The sequence below is a fragment of the Notamacropus eugenii genome, chromosome 3 (assembly GCF_028372415.1).
Source record: "Notamacropus eugenii isolate mMacEug1 chromosome 3, mMacEug1.pri_v2, whole genome shotgun sequence".
NCBI classification, from domain to species: domain Eukaryota; kingdom Metazoa; phylum Chordata; class Mammalia; order Diprotodontia; family Macropodidae; genus Notamacropus; species Notamacropus eugenii.
The window spans coordinates 332,933,860-332,958,816 of NC_092874.1; the positions used below are offsets into that span (position 1 = coordinate 332,933,860).

General features: G+C 37.5%; 1 protein-coding gene across 2 annotated transcripts in view; it reads right to left on the reverse strand.

Moving 5' to 3' along the window:
• NFX1 (nuclear transcription factor, X-box binding 1) overlaps nt 1–24,957 on the reverse strand; it is an 81,012-nt gene that overhangs the window by 23,676 nt on the left and 32,379 nt on the right. For both annotated transcript variants that reach the window (XM_072597016.1, XM_072597017.1), the window contains exons 11-15: nt 24,119–24,149; nt 18,032–18,114; nt 13,685–13,793; nt 7,761–7,880; nt 6,277–6,356 (exon numbers count right to left, since the gene is read on the reverse strand). In XM_072597016.1, coding sequence (XP_072453117.1) covers nt 6,277–6,356; nt 7,761–7,880; nt 13,685–13,793; nt 18,032–18,114; nt 24,119–24,149 — 423 coding nt within the window. The remainder of the gene's footprint in view (nt 1–6,276; nt 6,357–7,760; nt 7,881–13,684; nt 13,794–18,031; nt 18,115–24,118; nt 24,150–24,957) is intronic.

Genomic DNA, 24,957 nt, shown 5'->3' on the forward strand with positions numbered 1-24,957 from the left:
GGAAAGGAAATAGCATTTTATCTGTCCACAAAAATGAACTAAGTGATGCCTAGAAACCATCCCTCAATATAGTATAGCACACTGATATAAATCAATCCATTCAGCCCAGAAAAAGAAGAGAGTGGAAGCCAATTCTGGACAATTTGATCAAAGTAATGTACACTATGGGGGTGGACCATTTACTAGTGTTTGTCAGACCCCTAACTTGCACAGAGCTCATGGTGCTTCCCTTTCTGCTACAGCAAAATAACTTCTATCTATGTCCAAAATACAAGTCTTAGTCTTCTCTCCAGAACAGAAAGTAAAAAGGCTGGAGGAATACTCCACTCATAAGGTTATTCCTTTAAAAAGAGAAAAAAGACTTCACAATAAAAGACAATAAGACAAAGGGTTTGAAAAGCCAGTGAAGAATCCTGACCTATGTCAGGAAACCGAAGGCAGAAGGATGTAGCAGGAAGAAAAGGAAGGGAGAAGACCCCAGAACATTTGGAGTGAAGTAACAGATACAACGGTCTTCCCAGAGAAGAGGGAGTTAGATCCACTTCAAGAAGTGGCTTCCTGAAATATAAGAAATGATGAATTAACACAAGTGCTTTCAGGAGAAAGATCATCTAGTAAGGAAAGGAGAAATGAGACAAATAATGCTGGATAGTGACCCTCTCTGTGGAGAAGGACTGTGACAGCTATTTCTCAACCTGAAAATAAGAGTGGAAATGTCTGCATGTGTTCCAGATGTGAAAGAACTGCCTAAGAATTGGCTAGCTGGATTACCCACTTCTGGAGATTCATATGAGCGCAAGTGATTCCCCGACATGCAATATAGAAAATGTTGCTAAAGATTATAATGCCCTGAACTAAGCTAAACTTCCTAAACCAAAGCCCTTAGAAACAAAGAAAATATTTTTATCACTGATGCTACCAATTGAAGGCAAGAGTTTTGGGAAAGAAAAGCCAATTTGCAGAAGTGAACAGCTATTTAATAAGATGGTATCTAAAAACTGGGTTTAGATTTCCAGATCAGAGTTTAAAATAAAGGAATAAGGGGCTCAAGAAGGGGAATGCACCTAACAATGGCTTATAAAAACATCTGCCTGGAGTCTGACAAAAGTGAACAAAGGTACTTTTAAAAATAACTGAAGAGAAAGCATGACGAGGAAAACTGGAACATCTACTAAGCTAGATAATATAGAGAACAATTAAAATGGAAATGTTAAGTAGAGATGCTAAATGATTCACAGAATTTATAGAATCATATATATATATATATATATATATATATGACAAGTAACATAGATTCATAGAAGGTGAAATCTAAGAAAGGCGCCATCAACAAAATCCATGGCCTCAGATGTTCACATATAAACTACAGTAATTAGAGATTCTAAGCCAAGCAAGCATATTTGATCCAATAGGCATCACTGTGACTAGATTATGACTGCGAAAAGACAGATTTATGCAAAAGGAACAAGATGAAAAATAGGATACTTAAGTCAATCAACAAGCATTTATTGAGTTATTATTAATATTACTGTTTATTAAATTTATTATGTGTCAAGCACATATGCTAGATGCTGGGGATACAAATACAAAATATAAGGGAATCTAGGAACCACAGGGGCTGAAGTACGGTGTAAAGACAGCATGTGAACATCAGCAGAGATAGGAGGAGAAGCGCTGATCACCAGAATTCACTATAAGGCTAAGCCCGGAGCTTGGAAACAGCAGCCTGGCAACAGCAGCACAACCAAAGCTACCATGTCAGAGGTTGAGATGACCTGAGGCACCACCTCACACCTATCAGACTGAGTAATATGACAAAAAAGGGAAATGTTGGAGGGGATGTGGGAAAATTGGGGCACTAATGCACTACTGGTAGAGTTGTGAACTGATCCAACCATCTGGAGAACAATTTGAAACTATGGCCAAAGGGCAATCACACTGTGTACATCCTTTGACCCAAAAATACCACTGCTAGGTCTATGTCTCAAAAATATGCAAAAAAAAGGTAAAGGGACCTATTTGTACAAAAATATTGATAAGAGCTCTTTCTATGGTCGCTAAGATTTGGAAATCAAAGGGATGCTCACCAATCAGGAAATGGTTCAACAAGCTGTGGTGTATGACTATACTGGAATATTAGCGTGCTCTAAGAAATGACAAGCAGGATGACTTCAGAAAAACCTGGAAAGACATGAACTGATGAAAAGTGAAATGAAGAGAACAAGCAGAACATTATACACAATTAACAGCAATACTGTAGGATGAAGAACTGTGGATGACTTAGCTCTTCTCAGCAACAGAATGATTCCAGACAATCCCAAAAGACTAACGATGAAGCCCATTCTCTGCCTCCAGAAAAAGAACTGACACTGTTTGAACAATTTTTCACTTTCTTTCATTTTTTTCTCTTATTAAAATCTCCTTGGTCAAAATGACTAATTTGGAAATGTTTTACATAACTGCCCATATAACCTATATCTGACTGCTTACCATCTCAGGGAATGGGGAGGGGGAGGAGGATAGAATTTGGAACCAAAACTTTTGTCCTCATTTTAGTTTTTCACAATTACATGTTAAAGCATTTTTAACATTTTCCCTCCAAATTTCGGGTTCCAAATTCTCTCCCTCTCTCCCCTCCTCGCCAATGAGAAGGCATGCATTTTGACACAGGTTATACGTAGTCATTCAAAACACATTTCCATGTAAATCATTCTGTGAAAGAAAACACAGACCAAAAAAAAAACCCCAAGAAAAAGAAAGAAAATAAAGAAAAAAATATCTTTGATCTGCATTCAGGCTTTACCAGTTATTTCTCTGGAAATGGACAGCACCTATCTTCATAAGTCCTACAGAACTGTCTTGGATCACTGCATTGTTGGGGACTCAAAGCTTTTTTAAAAAATGTTTAAAAATTGTTTTAACATGTAATGGGAGAGAAAAATATGTATTTAAAAATATTTTAAAAGAATGGAATAAAAAAGATGTTGAGATTATTAAGGAAGAAGTGGTGGCCACAGAAGCAACAGAGGAGGCAGTGCAGCACATATGGATCCATCAAGGCAGCCTGATGGTGGTAGGGACAAATGAAGGCTTAATGCCTGGGATAAAAGTATTTGAAGCCAGGGCACTGGGCTCACTGGATTGAGGGAAGGTGATAATCAACAAATATTTATTAAGTGCTTACTATGAATTGGAAACTCTTAGACTCCATAAATCCAAAGACAAAAATGAAACAGTCCTTACCCTTGAGATTCTTACTAATCTAACTAGAGTGTGAGTGTGAGAGTGAGAGAGTGAGTGAAAGAGAAAGAGAGAGACAGTGTGTGAGTGTGTGTGTGTGTGAGTGTGTGTGTGTGTGTGTGTGTGTGTGTGTGTGTGTGTGTGTAGAGGAAGGGATATATCTAGCTATGTATAAAACAGATATAAGATAATTTAGGAAGACTGTACTAATTGCTGGGGGAGAGGTCAGGAAAGGCTTCATGTAAAAGGTGTTTCTGGAACTGAACCTTGAAGGAAATTGGGAGAAGGGGAGAGATATGTATGTGCACAAACTTTTTTTACAGACCACTGCTTTCAACATCTACTCAAACTTTATTGACTTTATTGATAAACTTTACTTTATTGACAAAAGCAGAGCAACTGAATAGCTTACCTTAAAAACTTTCTCCATAGAAATTAAAGCTATCTATAATTATATGAAAAAAATGCTCTCAATCACTATTGATTAGAGAGATGCAAATCAAAACAACTCTGAGGTACCACATCACACCTGTCAGATTGGCTAACATGACAAAACAGGAAGATGATAAATGTTGGAGAAGATGTGGGAGAGTTGGAACTTTTAATTCATTGTTGGTGGAGCTGTGAGCTCATCCAACCATTCTGGAGGGCAATTTGGAACTATGCCCAAAGGGCTACAAAAATGTGAATACCCTCTGACCCCACATAGCACTTCTAGGGTTGTATTTCAAAAAGATCATAAAAATGGGAAAAAGTCTCACATATACAAAAATGTTTATAGCCGGTCTCTTTGTGGTGGCCAAGAACTGAAAATTAAGGGGATGCCCATCAATTGGGGAATGGCTGAACAAGCTGTGGTATATGAATATAATGGAAAACTATTGTGCTACAAGAAATGATTACAAGGCGGACTTCAGAAAAACCTGGAAAGATTTATGTGAACTAATGCTAAGTGAAGTGAGCAGAGCCAGAAGAACACTGTACTCGGTAACGGCCAGTGTTCGAGGACTGTTTCTGACAGACGTAGCCCTTCCCAGCAATGCAAGGACCTAAAACATTCCAAAGGCCTCACAATGGAAAATGCCATCCACATCCAGAGGAAGGACTGTGGAGTCTGAATGCAGAGCGAAGCAGACTATTTTCTTTTTTGTTTTGTTTTTTCTTTCTCATGGTTTCTCCTATTCATTATAGTTTTTCTATGTAACATGACTAATGCAAACATATTTAATAGGAATGTATATGCAGAGCCTATGTCAGTTTGCATGCTGTCTTGGGAGAGGGGAGAGAGAAAGGGGAGGAAGGGGGGGAAAATTTAAAACTTATGGAAGTGAATGTTGAGAACTAAAAATAAATAAATTAAGAAAAAAACTTCATGATTGGGGATCAGATTCTCATTATTAAGGAAGAACTGGTTGTTGAAAAAGAAATGATGGGAAAAAGTGACTGCTATTTTAGAATTTGTGTTAGGAGGAAAGAAATCTGAGTACTCTTGATTTTAGGAAAGCAAATTTTTAAAAGGTTCAGAAGAACAGGCAGGATCCTGAGGACTAAAATTCTATAGAAAAAAAAATCACACCAGAAGAGATCGAAACTTCTCAAATATAAAATTACAAAGACACAAAGATGAAGAAAGGGCCTTGTGTAAAAAGACTGCTTTTGATGCACTGTGAACTTTGCCTCATGTTTTAAATGGACAAGTAAGGAAAATGGAAGCAAGTGTAGGTAGTGGATGGTAGTGGAGGATTAATGGAGAAGTGTGGCAGTATCCTATAAGAGTGTCAGGACTGCTAAAACTCAGAAACTTAAAGTCAAACTAAAGTCAGTCTGGGTGAGTCCCTAGATTCCCTCAGTTAAGCATATCCTCTTAACATCTGTCATTTAGTTGTTTTTCAGGCGTACCTGACTCTTCATGAACCTATTTGAAGTCTTCTTGGCAAACACACTACAGTGGTTTGCCATTCCTTCTCCAACACATTTTTCAGATGAGGAAACTGAGGCAAACAGAGTTCAGTGACTTGCCCAGGGTCACACGGCTAGTGTCTGAGATCACACTTGAACTCAGATTTTCCTGACTCCAGACCTGGAGCTCCATCCACTGCTGCCACTGGCACTACCTTGCTGCCCTCCTTCTAAATTCTGTCATAGTATTACCATTGTTTTAAATAAGGGTCAGACATTTCAGAATGTTTTATGTGCTATCTCTTCTAGACCAAGAATGCTGTGACAAGACTTTATAGAGGGGAATCTAGGTTTGGAAAGAAGCAAGTGAATTCAAAAAGAGTTAGTATGACTTCATTAAGAACAGGTAATGTCAAAATAACCTCATAACTCTTTTTGGAAATGTTACCTTTTGGAAAAGTATTTATAAATAGCATCTGAAGGTCTGCTAAGTACTTTACATGTTATTTTATTTGATCTTCACAACAACCCTGTGAGGGAGGCACTATCACTCTCACTTCAGAGTTGAGGAAACCAAGGCTGAGGGATGTGAAGTGACTTGCCATAGGTCACACAATTAATAAGTGTGTGAGGCAGGGTCTGAACTCAGATCTTCCTGACTCCAAGTTCAGCACTTTACCTAAAGTGTCTAGGAGTGATACAGACAGCTTTCCCTCATGCTCTGCACAAACAGCAGAAAGATGCCTGTACGTCCTTGGCTGTGAGTTGCATTACCATTTTTGTTAGTGACTTAGAAAAAATCATAGATGGTGGCATGTATATCAAATCTGCAGACAATATCACGCTGGAAGGGGCAGCAGGCACACTATGAAGCGAGGACCCAAAAGAAGCTGGCACACTGAGCTAGCAGAAGATAAACTGAGTATGAATAAACCATAAGATCACAGGCGTACAGCTGGAAGGAACCGCAGAAGGCATACTTTAAAAAAAATAAAGAAAAGAGGCCCAGAAAAGTTCAGTGAATTTGCCCAAGACGGCACAGATTTTAAGCAGCTGAGCTAGAAAACAAACAGTTGAGCTTTAGCATGGCGTTTCTGGGCAGTGATCATTACTAACAACTGGGAGGACAAAACTTACCTCATGTTTGCCCATGCACCACTTCTGAGTGAGGTAAGTACAAGGGGGGCACTTCACCTCACTATGACAGGAATGGAAAACTGTATTAAAACAAAGAGAAAATAAGGAAAGATGTTTACAAAAAGAATTGCACACATGTCAATCTTACATCTTGTACACTGTTTATATCTTTTAAAATCAGAGGGTGTAAGTTATTTTCTCATGAAATGATAATCACCTAATCAGGAAATATCACACAAGTAGAAAAAGCTTAGTTTCAGGGGAAAGGAAAGGAGTGTGGAGAAAACCAGGTCCTGCCCTACCTCATCTGGAGAAACGTAGAAACAAGGATAGTAGGAGGATATGCTCAACGAGGGAATCTGGGGACTCACCCAGACTGATGTTAGTGTGACTTTAAGTTTCTGAGCTTTAGCATTCCTGACACTTCTCCATTAATCCTCCACTACCATCCACTACCTACACTTGCTTCCATTTTCCTTACTTGTCCATTTAAAACATGAGGCAAAGTTCACAGTGCATCAAAAGCAGTCTTTTTACACAAGGCCCGTTCTTCAACTTTGTGTCTTTGTAATTTTATATTTGAGAAGTTTCGATCTCTTCTGGTGTGATTTTTTTTTCTATAGAATTTTAGTCCTCAGGATCCTGCCTGTTCTTCTGAACCTTTTAAAAATTTGCTTTCCTAAAATCAAGAGTACTCAGATTTCCTTCCTCCTAACACAAATTCTAAAATAGCAGTCACTTTTTCCCATCATTTCTTTTTCAACAACCAGTTCTTCCTTAATAATAGAATCTGATCCCCAATCATGGAGAAAGTTTTTTTCTTAATTTATTTATTTTTAGTTTCAACATTCACTTCCATAAGTTTTAAACTTTTTCCCCCCTTGTATCACTCCCACATCCTCTCTTCCAACTCTCCACCAAGTTACTGAACAGGGGATGATAAGAAGCCTGGAAATGCAGCATGGAAACAGGTTAGGAAAGGGTCTGAACACCACACAGTTTTCCTGACTCCCACACCAGTACAACTGGTATACTAAATACTGCTACTATAAAGTTACCTGAAAAGGGTTAAGCAGTGATAGGAGTGGAGAACAAAAACATTTTAAAGGTGCCTAAAGAGCATCCTTTAAAACCATGGTGGTATAAGAAAGGTCCACTGGGAAGTTACAGTAGCACCAACGAACTTGTAATACTGCATCTTGAGGACTGGCAATTTCTTTTTCAGACAGTAGGTCTAACAGTCAGAGAAATATAATCCATCATATTCCACAAATAAAATTGTACAGTCCTAAAGTAAACAACAATTTCTAAATACGTCTAATGTGGAAGAGGTTACATAACCTGCCATACTGTGTTAAGTGGTGATTGTAAAGTGCAAACTATGAATATTAAAGACAGCAATAAATACATATAAGTAATGGGGGAAAATGTGATTCATTTATAGTTCATAAAGTTCAAATTAGAATAAACGTATAGGAACTCACCAGGATGATCACATTCATGGAGTCTTGTACATGTGTTTTTACACTCTGGGGGCTTAGTACCACAGGGAACTGGAGGAAAAATCACTGACTCTCCACAATAGCATGTTAATTCATCAAAACCTAAGGCAGCAGAAAAATAAAACAACTATTATGACAGTGCAATTCATACAGTTTATGGTCATTTTTTAAAGGGCTTTTGAATGTTAAAGGGGTAAACAACCAGCAGACTGAGTTTAAAATGTGTTCCATCATAAAACTTTGTCCAGGTAACTAATCATTTTTTTCAGTGTATCTGGCAAAAAAAAATGTGTTCCCAAATTATTTCATAAATTAGTTCAAGTCATAGTGTGGAAGCATATTAATAAAAACTTCCTTTGTTAGTTCAACTGAAAACATTAAGAAATAAATATTTCTTTAGGTCTTTTCCAGACTTTTCCCTTTATGAAAGTGCATAGCGGGTAAAGAATGAAACAACCTAAGTCTTTGAAAAAATGAATTATGGGTGGTAACCAAAGTTGGAACAAAAACTACTACTTTGTCTAGTAAGTTCAATGATTTTCCCATCCCTTTGGGGATATACTTACAACCTACCCAAGGGGAATGCCCTCTTCTCTATATTCAGAAAGGATTAAGAAAAAATGTATGTGTGTGTGTGTAAATAAAAAAAAATGGGGAGGAAGCCAAGGCAACCGGGGTCAAGTGACTTGTCCAGGGTCACATAGCTAGTAACTGTCAAGTGTTTGAGGCCAGACTGGAACTCAGGTCCTTCTGACTCCAGGGCCAGTGCTCTATCCACTGCGCCACCTAGCTGCCCCAAAGATGAGAATATGGATCATAGGGAAGAAGCCCTATTAATCAAGGGAGGACTTCAGTAGGTAGAGTAGGTTTAATAGATTAAGTTAATATTATTCTAGAATGTTGATCCCAAAATTGTGCTTTAATATCTTGTGACCTATTCCTTGTTCAAAACTTCTATTAAGTGTTAACTCAAATTGTTTTGGGGTAGAGAGATGCTGGAAGTCATCAGGGAACACTATGCCAGTTTGGACATTTCACTCTCTAAGCCAGAAATGCAGAGATGTTAAATTTAAATTATAATGTTGTGTTATCATTTATAATTATAAATTATAGTATTAAATTTAAAGAACTGTTCCTGGCAGCCTTGTGCATAAAACACAGAGTGCATAGAGAATTCATAGTTTTTCTCTGACAACAGCTTTGTTAACAAATAAACAAATCATAAATTTGAGGTTAGACTACTTCAACAATTTAAATTTTGAAATGCAGAAGACATTTTCCTATGGCAGAAATGAGAAGCATAAGTATATTTCTGAGTTTTAACGTTATTTTAAATTAGTATACGCCAGATAAAACATAGACATGCTTTTTAAAGAAGTATTATTACCAAACTGTGTAACTGTTACCTGCCTATAACAGCACCACTTGAGGCTTTTCATCTTTTGAGAGCTATAGTCTGGATGACACTTCTCAGCTTAGGCAGGGTGACTTCTCTAATTCATGGCCTCAGTAAAGTCTTTAGTTGAGTAGGAAGGAAAATCAACTAGAGCTACAAAAGCCAGGAGCCATGCCAAAACTATTCTCCCACACAATACTACAAAAGTTGGCCACAATATTTTATAAACATCACCTCTTCGCGTTTCAGCCCAACCCATCAGAGGATAATGTGATCTATCTTAAATTAATGCATTTTGGTTCAGAAACTTTAAACTTGACATAAAAAAACTGCAAAAAATTTAAACGATCCATGCATGCCCCCAAATTCCATGTAATAAAGTTTGGGAAAAACTAAGTCAGAAGTATATGCAGGAAAGAAAAAATATATCAGCAGAATCCCTCCTCCTTCATAAAGTCTTCTTATACTATTCTAACTCAAAGTGATCACTCTCTTCTCTGATCTTGTATTTTGTCTGTCCCATTCACCTGTAAATTAATCATGCATTTATTTGCCTTGTGAAATTTCCTATATTCATTCATCCAAATAATTCTTGAGCTCCAGCTATGGTTAAAAGTGCAGTGACAAATAGAGTTCTTATCTCAGAGCATAAAATCTACTAGAAAGGATAAATAAGACATACACACAAATAGCAAAAACAAAAAATAAGAGGTTTCATGAGAGGTATGAACAAAATGCTATGGAAATACAAAGAAAAAGATCACTTCCATCTGGGAGATCTTCAATGAAGTAGAGGAAATGTGGCAAAGCAGAAAGACCTCATCGCTCATATGAGGTACCTGTATCTGTGTCTGGAGTACTGCCTTGCTGTGCAACTTTGAAAAAGCCACTCTACAAACTCTGGACTGCAGATTCCTCCTCTGACATATGATGGGGCAAGACCAGATGATCTGTAAGTCTCTTTCTGCTCTCAAGCCTTCACAGCTTCAACAGTGGCAATGAAGGCACAGGGTTATACCTCTCCAAGGGCATGATGAGGTGTCCTGGGGACAATTTAAACTTTGGGAGGAAGAGTGACACTCAATATCTGTCACATGCCTCAAGAACCATGCACCAGGGAGTTATCAGAGACAACATTAGATGGCACTGTATCCCTTTGAAGGATGGCCTTGAATGTGAGAAATGGTCTGGTTTAAGTTCTCTCATAGGTTTTGCAAATCTGGGTTTTCTGTTGTTGCTGTGATAAAAAGCAAGGACTGCTAAAAATCAGTGCAGAACAGGAAATGAAGGTGGTGGTGCCCAATATAATTCCAAGGTTTGAGAAACTGTGTACTAACAAGTGCACATTCTTCATGCTCAAGTAATTATGATTAAGAATGAAATGAAAATATTGTTTTTTTTCTTTCAATTTGTGTGCTATTTTTCAAATGGCTACTAGGTTGTTGGCAGCTAGGTGGCTCAGTGGATAGAATATTAGGCCTGGAGTCAGGAAGACCTGAGTTCAAATGTGACCTCAGACGTTTCCTAGCTGTGTGACCCTGGGCAAGTCACTTAACTCTGTTTGCCTCAGTTTCCTTCTCTGTAAATGAGGTGGAGAAGGAAACACTCCATTATCTTTGCCATGAAAATCCCAAATGGTGTTGTGAAGCATTGGATGTGACTGAAACGACTGAACAACACCACTAAGTTGTTAAGACATAAATAATTATAAGGTAGTTTGGACCAAACTATTTAATAAATAGAACTGCTAGGTATTTCTTTTGGCTAAGGGGTGCCACCAAAAAATTACTGAGACACAAAGGGCTCTATGAACAGAGCAAATTTGGGTATTCCAGATAAGATATTCATCATTATGTATTTCAGTTAGAAAGTTTGGGAATTCCAGGTATTCTTTGGTAAAGGATATTCTAGGCAGAGAAATGATATGGAAAGACAGGCCAGAGCCACGTCAAGTCAAGAAACCTTTATTACACACTTACCATGTGCCAGCTGCTATGCTAAGCACTAGGAACACAATTATTAGGAGAAAGAAAAACAGTTCCTGCCCTTGAGGACTTTATATTTTCCAACTTTATATTTGCGAAACAAGACATAAAACTAATCTGAGAAACTGAGGGAGGGGGAAGGGGAGGGAGAGAAGGTGGAGCTCAAGAAAGCAATGAAGACTTGAATGGCCAGGCTATAAACGGCCTTGAGTGACAGACTAAGGTATATGGATTTTATTTGGAAAGGCACTAAAAGCTGTTGAACAAAAAATTTTCTCAGGAAAATTAATCTGGTACCAGTATATAAGACAGATAGGCAAGTATAAGAATGGAGGTAGAAAAAATATTTATAGCAGCACTCTATGTAGTTGCCAAAAACTGGAAGTCAAGGGGATGTCCATCAATTGGGGAATGGCTGAATAAATTATGGTATATGAATGTAATGGAGTACTATTGTGCCATAAGAAATGATGAACAAGAAGACTTCAGAGAGGCCTGGAAGGACTTATATGACCTGATGCTGAGTGAAAGGAGCAGAACCAGGACAACTTTATGCACAGCAACGACCACAGTGTGTGAGAGTTTTTTCTGGTAGACCTAGATTTTTGTAATAACACAAGAACTTCTTACAAAAAAAAAAAAAAATAAATCCCAATGGTGGTTCTCAAGGCAAAATGCCTTCCACACTCAGAGAGAGAAATATGGAAGTCACTCACATAATGTAACAGATCATGTTTGTGTATGTGTATGTGTTTGTGTATCATGTTCTGATTTGTTATACGATTTCTTTCATTTATCTTAGTCTGACTACATAGCATGACTATAGTGAAAATATACTCAATAGGAAAGTATATGTAGAATCTATACAGAATTGTATGCAGTCGTGGGGAGGGAGGGGGGGAGGAGGGGGTAGGTGGGGGGGATAAAATCACAATTGTATGGCAGTGATTGTTAAACATTAAAAAATAAAAAAAAATTTAAAAAATAAAAAAAAAAGAATGGACGTAGAGAGAAAAATGCAATAGTTCATAAAAAAACCAAAGAGGGTCTGACCTGGGATAGTGGAAGTCGGAATGGAAAGAAAGGGGCCAGATGTATGTATTATCAGAGACAGAAAGTGAGAGGACCTGGCAACTGAATGAATGTAAAGGACAAGGGGAAGAAAAAAGTCAAGGATGACTGAGGATCGAATGGTGGTGCCATTAACAATAAATGTAGAACGTCTGATACAGTAAAGAGAGTGGAGAAGCCCAACTCTCCAACAAAAGTCCTCAGATGGAATAACGATCAAGTAGACCAAAGAGAAACAGCAGTGAGCTCTACTCTCTAGCCCAGGACTATGCACGATGATGGCCAAAAGCCTGTGGAGATTTGTAGAAGGTCACATTAAGGAAGGCCAAAGCCAGGTGATTTCTAATAAATGGGCTAACAACTGTGGAAGCTCTGAGGAGGGAGAAACATGAAACTAGTACAATGTCCCACAAATCCAGAGTCCAGAGTTCTAGCCAGCAGGGCCAAGGAAATACCAGAATTAGAATTAAGGGAAGTTAGAGCTCCAGCAAGGGATGGAGTCAAATGATGGGGACCATGCAAGGAGAAGCAGATGAAAATGGGGCTGACGACAAGAAATAAGTCAGGTTACCAGAAGAGGATGGTGGCAGAGGGCAGTCTTAATACCAGCCATCTTATTTGGTAACAGTGCCAGCAGCTTCCAGACTAAGGAGGACAGGACTGCCAAGGACATGTCTATTCTACCAAGAGATGGTGTCTGATCCCGGCACAAAGTTCCTATCTAGGAATTGAGGTTGGAGATATCAGTAAAAAGAAGAAAACAGTGATTAAAATGAAGTAACCTTATGAGTTAAGAAAAGTTCAAGATGCAAAAGCAAAACAAAGTAATCCCACAAGTTACAAGGACAACCTCAGAGAAATTAAAAAAAAAAAATGGCTTGCCACAAGGGGCTGGATCAAATGAGGTATTTGTTAAGCTCTTAGATACATAGCAGGGTCATAATAAGTGCTTTTCTTTTCCCTCCTGATCCTGAAGAAATTAAACAAAAGATAAAAAATGAAAATTTCTCAAAGAAAGAATCAGAAAGAGAATCATTAGCCTAGAACAAACGGAAAAATCTTACCCAAGTGGGGGACTCACTGAACAGGAGAAAGGTACAAACTGAACTCAATGATTCCATGACACAAGAAATATTTGAACAAAATCAAAATACTGAAATATTATAAAGGCACATAAGTTATTTATTATCAAAAGTAGCTGACCTGGAAAAATAAATGTGTGATAATAAAAGATTTTTTAAAAAATAAACTTAGTAAACTCAAACAGTGAAAATAAACCTGTTTATTATGCATATATACATATATATACATGTGTACACACACACATATATGAAACCAACATCTTAAAAAGTGAATTAAACAAATGTATAAGTCAAAAACCAAAAATCCAGTGTTTTTGTCCAAGTAAACCACTTATAAAAGTGACATGTTAGAAACAACCACGCAGCACTCACTTGTTTGCCAGCATGTCTGACAGTTCCCCCGGTGACAAGGCTCTTCACACCTATGAAGGCCACAGTTGAGTTTTCGTCCACAAATTAAGGAACACCTGTGCTCTTTATCCTTGGGAAGAAAGAATTGAGTTCTTTTATGAAATGGACTAAATTAACCAACTGATCCTTTCCACAAGGCAATCCACAAGCATTTATTAAGTACCTACTATATACCAAGTACTATGCTAGGTACTGAGAGATATAAAGATAAAAATGAGACAATACTTGCTTTTAAGGGGTTTATATTTCCCTGAGCATATAACTTGTTCACAGATAAGTCAATTCAAGATATATACAAAATAAATACATACTGCTAGGAAGGAGGGAATACTTGAACTGAGTCTTGAGGGGGAGCTAGAGGTTCCATGAGGTAAAAGAGAGGAAAGAAAGTTTATCACATGCCAAGGCACAGGTCAAAATGTGAAACATGAGTAAGGGAAACAAGCTGGCCAATTTGGCTACTGTAGTACAAATCATGTCATATGGAATAGCTAGAACCAGTCTAAAAAGACAGGCTAGAGAAAGACTATAAAAGGCTTTAAATGCACAAAAAACTCCAAGAAATTCTATTTCTTATATAAAATCAATGAAGGATTTTAAAGAAATACTACATATTGTGGGGCATAAGTTAACTGGGTATATGAGCTGGCACTGATGCTTGGAAGTGAGACTGGCAGGGCCAAGAGACAGCCAGGGAATTGAGAAGGACTTGGTTCACCAAATATACATATAACAAGAAACAAAGCAGAACCATAGAAACTGTCAGGTGAGAAAATACCCAATAAAGGTCAAAGTGAGTAAGTGGTAAATTCCTGCTGAGAGATATTTGTCATACTCTAATAACAAAAGAGGCTGGTTGTCCTTCCTGAGTTTGTATACTCAAGATATAACAGAGAACTCCCAAGATTTATAAAAACAGATGGCTACTACTCATACTGTAGTAATTCACAGTGGACACAACCAGAAGGAACCTAGAAAGCACTTCCCAAGATTACAAAGCCTTATGTAAGGAACCACAGGGGCAGAGACAAGTATTTTCTTCACTGTTGGCCACTGAAGGTTAGAGGACACAGAAGAAAAATTAATTTAAGAAATAAACAAAGGTATCTGATAATGAGACTGTTTTTCTAGACTTCAAAGTAATAAAATGCTGCTGGCCACAGATGGAGTGCACATACCAAAGACCAATAAGACAATATTTACCTGATCTATTGCACCCTTAGTCAAGGAACATTTAAACTAAAGAGGATGGGGAAGGAAAAAACTGCTTATGTATTATCCCCTAAGCTAGATACAATAGAGGGTAGTTATAACAAAGAAAAAAAAGAAAAGCAGGTGAACAGATTAGAAACCACAAGAGGTAAGTTCTAAGAAAAGAGTGAGAAAAATCCATGGCAAATAAAAAGCAGAGGCAAATAAACTCCGAGAAGTCCTAATATTCAAAGAAGCAAATTTAATCTCGAGTGCAGTGGAGAGAGTGCCAGGCCTGGAATCAGAAGGACTCATCTTTCTGAGTTCAAATCTGGCTTCAGACACTTCCTAGTTGTGTGACCCAGAGCAAATCACTTAACCCTGTTTGCCTCTGGTTCCTCATCTGTAAAAAAGCTTGGAGAAGGACACTGCAATGTTTCATACAACATCAGATAGATACAGTTAAATCTGGTTCTACATCGAGTTTATTTAAAACAAGAATCAAATGAAAATCCTCACTTATACAAGTATGTCATAGAAAATGGAAAGATGATTTTATAAGCTCTTTTGAGAACGAGGGTACATGCATGTGTCTAACCATTCACTGGGAAAAGCTTTGTACTAAAATACTGAACCTTGAGGGGTGGTTTGTAAACATTTGATGACAGGTTGAGAAACTGCAAGAACATGTTGCAATTAGTAAGAAGGTGATCATTCCAGTGCCTTTGCCAAGAACACCCCAAATGTGGACATGAAGCATAGACAATAGAAAAGACTCAACTACAAAAACAAAATTTGATCTCAAAGGTTTAACTAAGATTTGGTGGGATCAAAACTGTGCCTGGCATGTGCCTCTAGATGGGAACATGTTATGCAGAAGATAAAAGGGAAGGGGAAGACTGACTTGCAAAGACATGATTTAGCTGTAATGGTGGACTTTAATTATTCAGACTCTGCTAGAGCTCTCTCTGCCTAAAGGAGAACTGCTAATATCTACCTGATTTTATTCTTAAAAGGGGAAAGGGATCAAAAAGAACTTCCATTCTGCTCCTGATTCTTGCTAAAAGAGAAGAACTGGTTGCTAGGGAGGAAATAATGGGTACAGAACAGCAGACAAGCGTAACAGGTTGAAGGGAAACCAAAAAGCAAATCTTTCATAATACAGATAAACGGCTTCACACAACGTTCTTTTTTCTATTCTGCTTTGTATGGAAATCTTATCCGGTGTTGGCTAAGTTCAGAATTTTTTTTGAAAAGAAAAAAAATTAACTTGTCTCCACCATCCTCTTATAACTCTCCTCCCTTTCACAGCCAAGCTCCTAGAAAGCCTTGTTGCCTCCCCTCTCTTTCTCTCACTCACATGTCAGCCCTCTGCACTTTGATTTCATCCCTTAGTTCAGTGGTTCCCATCTGGAGGGGTCAGAAAAAGAATTCTTTAATGGCACTTTTAAATAGTCAAAAAATGGCCTAATGACCTTAAAAATACTATTTTTACCCAGCACCAACACGACTGAGGCACTCCAGGTTTGTTGCTGCACGGACTCAAGAAAGACAGAATCATGTGCGTGAGAATTCTGATGTTTGTGCACAAACCTTCTCATAATGACACGTCCCCCTGGTTCAACACTTCATTACCACACGCTCCCCAGTGAGAAGGCAACACACGTGCATACCCTCAGCCTCCAAAGAACTTAGAAAATCCTCTTACCGTTTTTTAAGTATTTGTGCCAGTGAGCATTTTCATTTTATTTTGTTTTAAATAAGCTTGACAATGAGCCAGACTTAACAGCATTGTCTGGTGTGGTGTCAAACATTGCAAACCTTTATTCAAATTAAAAGCTGAACATCAAAATTAAATTTATATATGATTATTGTATTTTATTAAACAACTTCTAAGCTGTTACTTCATTAATATTAGTTAATATAAATGTATTTTATTGATATAAAATTAATAATTAATATTCACTAACTCACATTCAAAAATATAAGATAAAGTAATTTAATATAAAGACTTGCAGATAATAGTAAGTATATGAATTCTTGCTGGATTACTTCTTTAATTCTTACACAATGTCCCACAAAGGCATTTTATAATTAGTTTTATAATTTTCTATTTAGAGTTTTCATAATTATCAGTATAATAAAATTTTACATTTTACAATCATATAATGTAAATTTTAATTTGTAGATTTTTTGAGCACAAGTTATCACTGTTATTACAAGCACTTAATGACTAAACCTAAAAGACTATTATGAGTAAGCTAGATCTTTTTATTTTGAACTGAAAGAAATGGCAACAAAGTGTCAATCATGAAGAACAGTTAAACAAATTGTGGTACATGACTAATAACTGTAATGTGAGAAAAATGTGAGAAAAAATACTGAATACGAAGAATTCTGAGAAATGTGGGCAAACTTCTGTGAATTTACGCAAACAGAAGTAGAACCAGAACATCTGACACAGTGACCACAATAATATGAAGGAAAACACTAAAGGCTTCATTCAGAATGTTGCTCAATGAAGCAATGGATTGTTCCTGTCCATTTTGGGATTAAACACTGACAGAGAGGTGCAGATCAGAATTACAGTGAGGCACAGACGTGGCCAATGTGCTGATCTGCTTTGTCTGACAGCTCACTCCAGTCTACGCGTGCAGCTCTTAGTGCTTTCACCTCTAATCTCACCACCACGCTGCTGACACTACCTCCCTCAGCTTCCTCTCCCCTCTGACTGGAGGGCTGGAGGGTGGAGTACCAAATTCCTTCTAGTGCTTTCTTTTATAGAGCTCATTCTCCTTTGCATCTGCTGTCCTGTCTGGTTTCAGCTCAATGGAAGATGAGGTCCCCATGCTGGCTACCCCGGTGTCCCCTTCCTCCCACCTGCTTTTCTGCCTCCTTTTGTATATAGTCTTTCCCTCACCTCCTTCTATTCTAAATTGTTTGAGGGCAGGGACTGTCTTTATTTTTATTAACTGTATCCCCAGTGCCTTAGCATATTTCCTGGCACATAGTAGGTGATTAATAAATGTCTACTGGAATGGATTGTAACAGGATACAACACTCAAGTCTATGACATCCTAGTAAAATGTTTATCACACTTTACACAAGTAAACTTACCACACAGCATATTTCGTTACATTTGTGTCGTCCACACAATCGTTTCTTACTACATCGCTTGTCACACAAAAATGTAGCATCAGCTATTGTCAAATTAAAAAGAAAAAAAGGCACTTATTAATACTTAAAATGTTAGATTCTGGTAGTGATGAACATTGTTACGTATACAAATAGACTAGCACCACAGCTTATGATTAGAGGTGGCATGGAGGTATGGATAGAGTCATGTACTTGGGAGGCTGGAAGACCTGTGCTTCAATTTAATCTCTACTATTTACTGGCTATTGTGACATTGGACAAGTCACCTAATCGCCCTGAGCCTCATCTTTAAAATGAGTGTTGGTCTACAGATGGCTTCTAAATTTCCAGGCCTTAATCTACAATCCTGGGATTATCTCTTCTGTGTCCTTTTCCTGCAATTCTAGCAGATACAAGTGTTTAAAAATTATAGCTAACATTTACCTAGCACTTACTACGATGCTGGATACTGTGCTAAGTGCTTTGCAATTATTGCCTCATTTAATCCTTACAACAACCCTGGATGAGGAAACTGAGACAAACAGCAGTGACTTGTCAAGATTACATAGCTAAAAACTGGCCAAGGTCAGGTCTTCTTGACTCCAAGCTTGGTGCTCCATGTATTGTGCCATCTAGCTGCCTCATGAACAGGTGCATGTTTATATGTGGGTGGTGCCCAGAAAATGGCCTCTTCCCACAAAGTCTTACTCTGATATCTCACTGTGGCTTGGAGGTGACTCTAGGTGCTTAAAGGCTATGTAAACAGAACAGAAGCCTTGGCAGGTCTATCATCACAGAAAAGTTTTAAGTACAGCCTTGTATAAAGAATCTCATTATCTACTGCAGACTGACTGCTTGGTGATCTATGTCTAGAAACTCACTACATAAAAAAGAAAAACATCAGTCCTTTTCAGCCCTCTTCCACTTCTGCAAGGAAAGTGGGAGAGAATTCCAAGAATCCCAGCTTTTGGATATTCTATAAATTTTAAATTGATTGTTGGTACTATAATTGTGACACATCTGTCTAGGAACCTTATTGGTACTATAATTGTGACACATCTGTCTAGGAACCAATAAATAAACATACTATGAGTGGGACTAAATTTCATTAATCTTAACAGTCACACTATTGATAAAACTAAAAGAAAAAAGAGGCTGCATCTAAATGGAAAGACAGTTTACAGGTGCTGCTTGGAGTGGCAAAGGAAGGAATGGGCATTTGGTTTCATCATATATTTCATGGGATATCTGGTCATTTCATATTGTAGTAGAGGCAGGAATTAAACCACTATGAAAATAATTAGAGCATATGTACTCACTGACATTGGCTGCTAAGAATGAAGAGGTATGGAACTTGTTAGGACCCACAAAATTAAATCATTACAAGACTTTATGATAAGATGGCAGCCTGAAATGAAGGTAAACTACCCATTCCTCATGTGCTTATCCCAACAAAATCCTCTAGTTTGCACCAGACTGAATAATAACCAAAATACATAAGGGGAAATTACAGTAATTTCTTCCACCCCAGGATAGCACAAGAGGTTACCCAGAAAAACAAAGGCCATAGGAAAAGAGACTTGCCAGTAGAGCCAGGGGCAACTCCTGACCCTGGCAAACAAGCCAAGACCATCAGCATGACCCAAAACTAACTGGAGATATGCATAACCTGTAAGGCCAAATGTCCTGAGGCACTTAGAACGAAGGGTCAAGAGGAAGTCCCAGGGTGCAGAGAAGCAAGGGAATGATGACTGACCGGTGTACAGTGATAAGAGCAGAGCACTCCAAAGGCCCTAAGGTTCTGTCAGAAAATCCAGCTTTCTGGACTTCAAGGATCCAGGAGGGGCTTAATTCTGGGAGGTGGGGCCAGAACAGAAATCTAGGTGACCCAAGCAGGACTGTTCACCAGACTCAAAAGTAGAGCAGGGAGCAGAGCCTGCCTAGCAGAAAGATCCAGTTTGGGACACAGAAGACAGGAAATGAAGAAATTCAAAGAAATACCACCTCACATCTATCAGATTGGCTAACATGACAAACAAGAAAAATGATAACGTTGGAGAAGATAGAGGAAAATTCAGACACTAATGCACTGTTGGTAGAGTTGTGAACTGATCCAACCATTCTGGAGAGCAATTTGGAACTATGCTTAAAGGGCACTCAAACTGTGCATACTCTTTGACTCATCAATACTATTACTAGGTCTGTGTCTCAAAGAGATCATAAAAAAGGAAAAAGGACCTACATGTACAAAAATATTTACAGAAGCTCTTTTTGTGGTGATAAAGTACTGGAAATTGAGGGGATATCCAGCAACTGGGGAATGGCTGAACAAGCTGTGGCTGTTGTTGCTGTTGTGTTTGCCCTTCGTGCCGAAGAACACCATGCCATTAGAGAAATGATGACATGACTTGCACTTGACTTTGCTTTGGGGGAGGGAGGGCTGTGCAGGTCACCAGCCTCACTTCTCCTCCTGAGCCATCTGAATCCAGTGACCAGATATCCATCACATGAATGTAATTGAATACCATGGTTCCCTAGGAAATGACAAGCAAGCAGATTTCAGAAAAACCTGGGAAGACTTGCGTGAACTGTGCAGAACCAGGAGAACACTGTAAACAGTAAGTAAGTAAACTGTGTGATGACCAACCTTGATAGACTTATCTCTTCTCAGCAATGCAATGATCTAAATCAATTCCAAAAGACTCATGATGGATAATGTTATCCACATCCAGAGAGAGAACTATGGAGTCTGAATGCAGATCAACGCATACGAGTTTCTCTTTTTGTTTTTTCTTTTTCATAGTTTTCCACTTTCACATGACCAATGTGGAAATATGCTTAAAATGATTGTACATGTATAGCCTATATAAGATTGCATGCCATCTTGGGGAAGGGGGAAGAATGGGGAAATTTTGAACTCAAAATCTTATAAAAGTGAATGCTGAAAACTAAAAATTAATAAATTAATTTTAAAAAAAGGAATGATAAACAGGCAGCTTTCAGAAAAACTGAAAAGAATTACACTGGTGCTGAGTGAAGTGAGCAGAACCAGGATGACACTGCACAAATTAACCTCGCAACACTGCTTGATGATCAACTATAATTGCCTTAGCTCTTCTAGCAATATAATGATCCAAGACAACTCCAAAAGCCTCATAATGGAAAATGCTATGCATATCCAGAGAAAGAACTATGGAGTCTGAATGCAGATCAAAGCACACTATTTTCACTGTTTTTTCTGGCTCTTCCCTTTTGTTCTGTTTCTTCTTTCACAACATGACTAAGGTGGAAATGTTTACACGATTGCACATGTATAGCCTATATCGGATTGTTTGTTGTCCTGGGGAGGGGAGATGAAAAGGAGCAAGGGAGAAAAAAATTTAAAATTCAAAAGCTTATAAAACTGATGCTAAAAACTATCTTTGTATGTAAGGGGGAAAAAAATATTACTATTTACAAAGAAAAACTATCCTAAGAGAACAAAAAGAAGTTCAAAGGAAGCACTGACAAGCAGAACTGCATTACAAGTAGTGTGTTGAATTTGGTGCATATACATATGTGTGATATATACACACACTATATATATATGTATATATATAGTGTGTGTATATATATATGTATATGTATATATACCCACACATGCATATTTTTAAAGCAAGAAAGATGAAATAGAGATTCATAGGTTCATAGAAAATCCTCTCGGAAACGACCTTTTTAGTGTTTAACTTCAGAATTATTTAAAAAGTCTTTTTAAAAAAATTAAAATTAACACATATGAAGTGGGGAAAAAACTGGCCTCAGAGCTTGGAGTTCAAGTTTTGCCTCTGACATCGACTGGCTGTGACTTTGTACAAGTCAGTCATCCTCTCAGTGATGTAGGCAACTTTCTTAAGGTCATTAGTTACAAAGAAGATGCCTACCTTTACTGGTGGAAGGAGTTTCCATATTTGGAATTTCCCTAATTACCAGCCCAATCCCTCTCCCTACATTCTGATGCTGAAAGGCAAAACTGGAAAGAAGAAAAAATGTATAGATGTATACAAAGGCAAGGCTCAGGAAGGAGACAATCCAACAACTTGTCCATTATCATCTTCCTTTATATCATGAATACTTTCTTCAAAAAACACACACACACATACACACAAAAATCAGATGATATCTTGAAAATACTTGTTATTGATGTGGACCGGCCTACTCTAAGCATGTATAGAGGTGACAAATGCAAAATGTGCTGAGGAAGCAATGTGCAAGATAGCTGTAAGAAGGGAAGCTAAAAGGAGCTAAAAAAACCCAAAAGGTATTCGCCAGCATGATGGAGGACATCTAGCGCAAAGTTGAAGTTGAAGAAAGACTCCTTTTAGCTAGAGAGGTACTCAATACGCCCTACTTGCAGATGACAGTGTGCTGGTTGTGTAAGTCCTGGAACACTACAGAGCTTCCTAGAAGAAATTTATACCTACTTAATAGAGATGGGTTTGACAACCCACACGGGAAATGGATGTGGCCAAGTGGATGAAAAATATATATTGCCTAGCAGCTCTTTTTGTGGTAGCAAAACAATTGGAAATTGAGGGGTGCCCATCAATTGGGAAATGGCTGAACAAGTTGTGGCATATGAATGTAATGGAATGCTACTGTGCTATAATAAATGATGAGCAGGCAGATTTCAGAAAAACCTGGGCTTAAATAAACTGACGCCAAGTGAAATGAGCAGATCCAGGAGAACACACTGTATACAATAACAGCAACATTGCGCAATGATCAACTATGAATGACTCAGCTCTTCTCAACAATACAATGATCCAAGACAATTCCAAAAGATTCATAATGGAAAATGCTATCCACGTACAGAGAAAGAATTGATATGAGTCTGAATGCAGACTGATGTGTACTATTTTCATTTTATTTTTTTTATGTTTTTTTTCTTTCTGGTCTGTTTATTCTTTCACATGACTAATATGGAAATATTTTACACGACTACACACACACACACACACACACACACACACACACCCCTATATACATATATAAAACCTATATTAATTGCTTACCATTTTAAAAAGGGGACAGGGAGAAAAATTTCAAACTCAATAATTTTTTAAAAAACGCTAATAATTGTCTACATGTAAGTGAAAAAAATAAAATACTATTAAAATATATATATACATATATACACACACATATACATATGTGTGTTTGTATGTGTATATCCCAGATTACAATATGCATTTGGAGGCAACTTATAGAGCTTTTTGCTTCATCAGTATGTTAATATGGAACAGAAAGGACAGATCAACAATCCTAGGAAACTACAAAGCTCTCTAAATGACTCAAATTCTCATGGAAACGAAGGCCTATCTTTTATTACTGACATTGTACCTGTGTTGTAATATAGGTACCCTAAAAGTCTTAGTGCACTTTTGTGCTTTAATAGATGAAAACTGCAGTAAGACCTTTGGGGCATCCTCTATCATAGTGAGACATAGCATATTATAGTCTTTGAAGAATTTAAGATGACTATCACACACAGGACAAAGGAGAGGCACAAGGTAGCTATGAAGAGTCTGAAATACGTAACCAATGAAGAACTTCGGAGAAAAACAATGTATCATTGATGAGTTGGTCATATATCTCAGAGGGTGCACAGTTGTAACATTTCCTTCCATGCTCACAATGGCAGGAGAAAGTGAGAAAAGATTCTGACATGTTAGATGGACCTGCTATGGTGAACTTAAAGGATGATATAAATAACAGCTGAACAAGGTAAAGATGGTTTGTGTCCTAAAAAGAACCACCAATTTGATGAGATGATGGATTCATTTTAGAATCTAAAAATATAACTACTAATATTGCTTAAAAATGTATTAGTAAAAGACAACTTAAAACAAAACTGGAAGAAATCCAAACACCTAGGTATAGAGTAGTGTTTTGTTCACCTTAAATTTTAATTATTATTGATACTGATTCATTATGATACTTAATCTGAGTATACTCTAGACCTAAAAAGAATTTTTCTGCCCACTTCCTGGCTACATTTAGGTAGTAAAGGTGTTTCATTATATTATTTACCTTCTGTTTTGAGGCTAGCACATGGCAGCTCCTAGAAAATAAAGAAATAATAATCATTAGTAGTCATATTTGAAACAAAGTAACTATAATACTAAACATTTTATCTACATATGAATTTTCAATTAACAAAAACATAGATAAAAATCAGAAAATAAGGAAAAAAGGCTCCAAATGGTCAAAGTAGACTACAAAATTCATGTAGTTTTTTAACAACAGCTGTCATTTATACAGCACTTTAAAGCTTACAAAATGCTTTCTGTACAATATTTTGTTTGTGGGTCAAGGTTCTCTTATAAGGCAGGAGGTGTGATCACAATTTTGCATATAAAGAAACTGAGGCTTGGAGAGATTAACTGGTTTGCCTCCAATCACACAGCGGTAAGTGTCAGAGGTAAGATCCAAACCCAGATCTTTCTGGCTCAGCACCCTAGCTACTAAGCCATGACACTCCCCTATAGATTCATTTGATCACACTTTAAATATGCTTTTAAAAATAAGTTTATTTTTCTGATATCTTAGCTTACAACAAATTTTAAAAGGTAGTGAAAAGTGGGGGGAGGCTGCTGTAGGCATTTGGTTCCAAGATATATCCCTCAAAGGAAAATTATAGATGTCAGAGGGTTGTGGGAAAACATGTACATTATTAATACAGGTTAGTAAAATGGTGAGTTGGTATAGACAATTTAGAAAGCAATTTAGAACTTTACCCCCAAAGTCATTAAATTGCATATCCTTTGACCCAATACTGTAAGATCCAAAAAAGAAGAAAAGGATTCACATGTAAATAAATATAGCAACTTTTTTGTGGTGGAAGTCAGTAAGTGTTCATTAGGAGCATG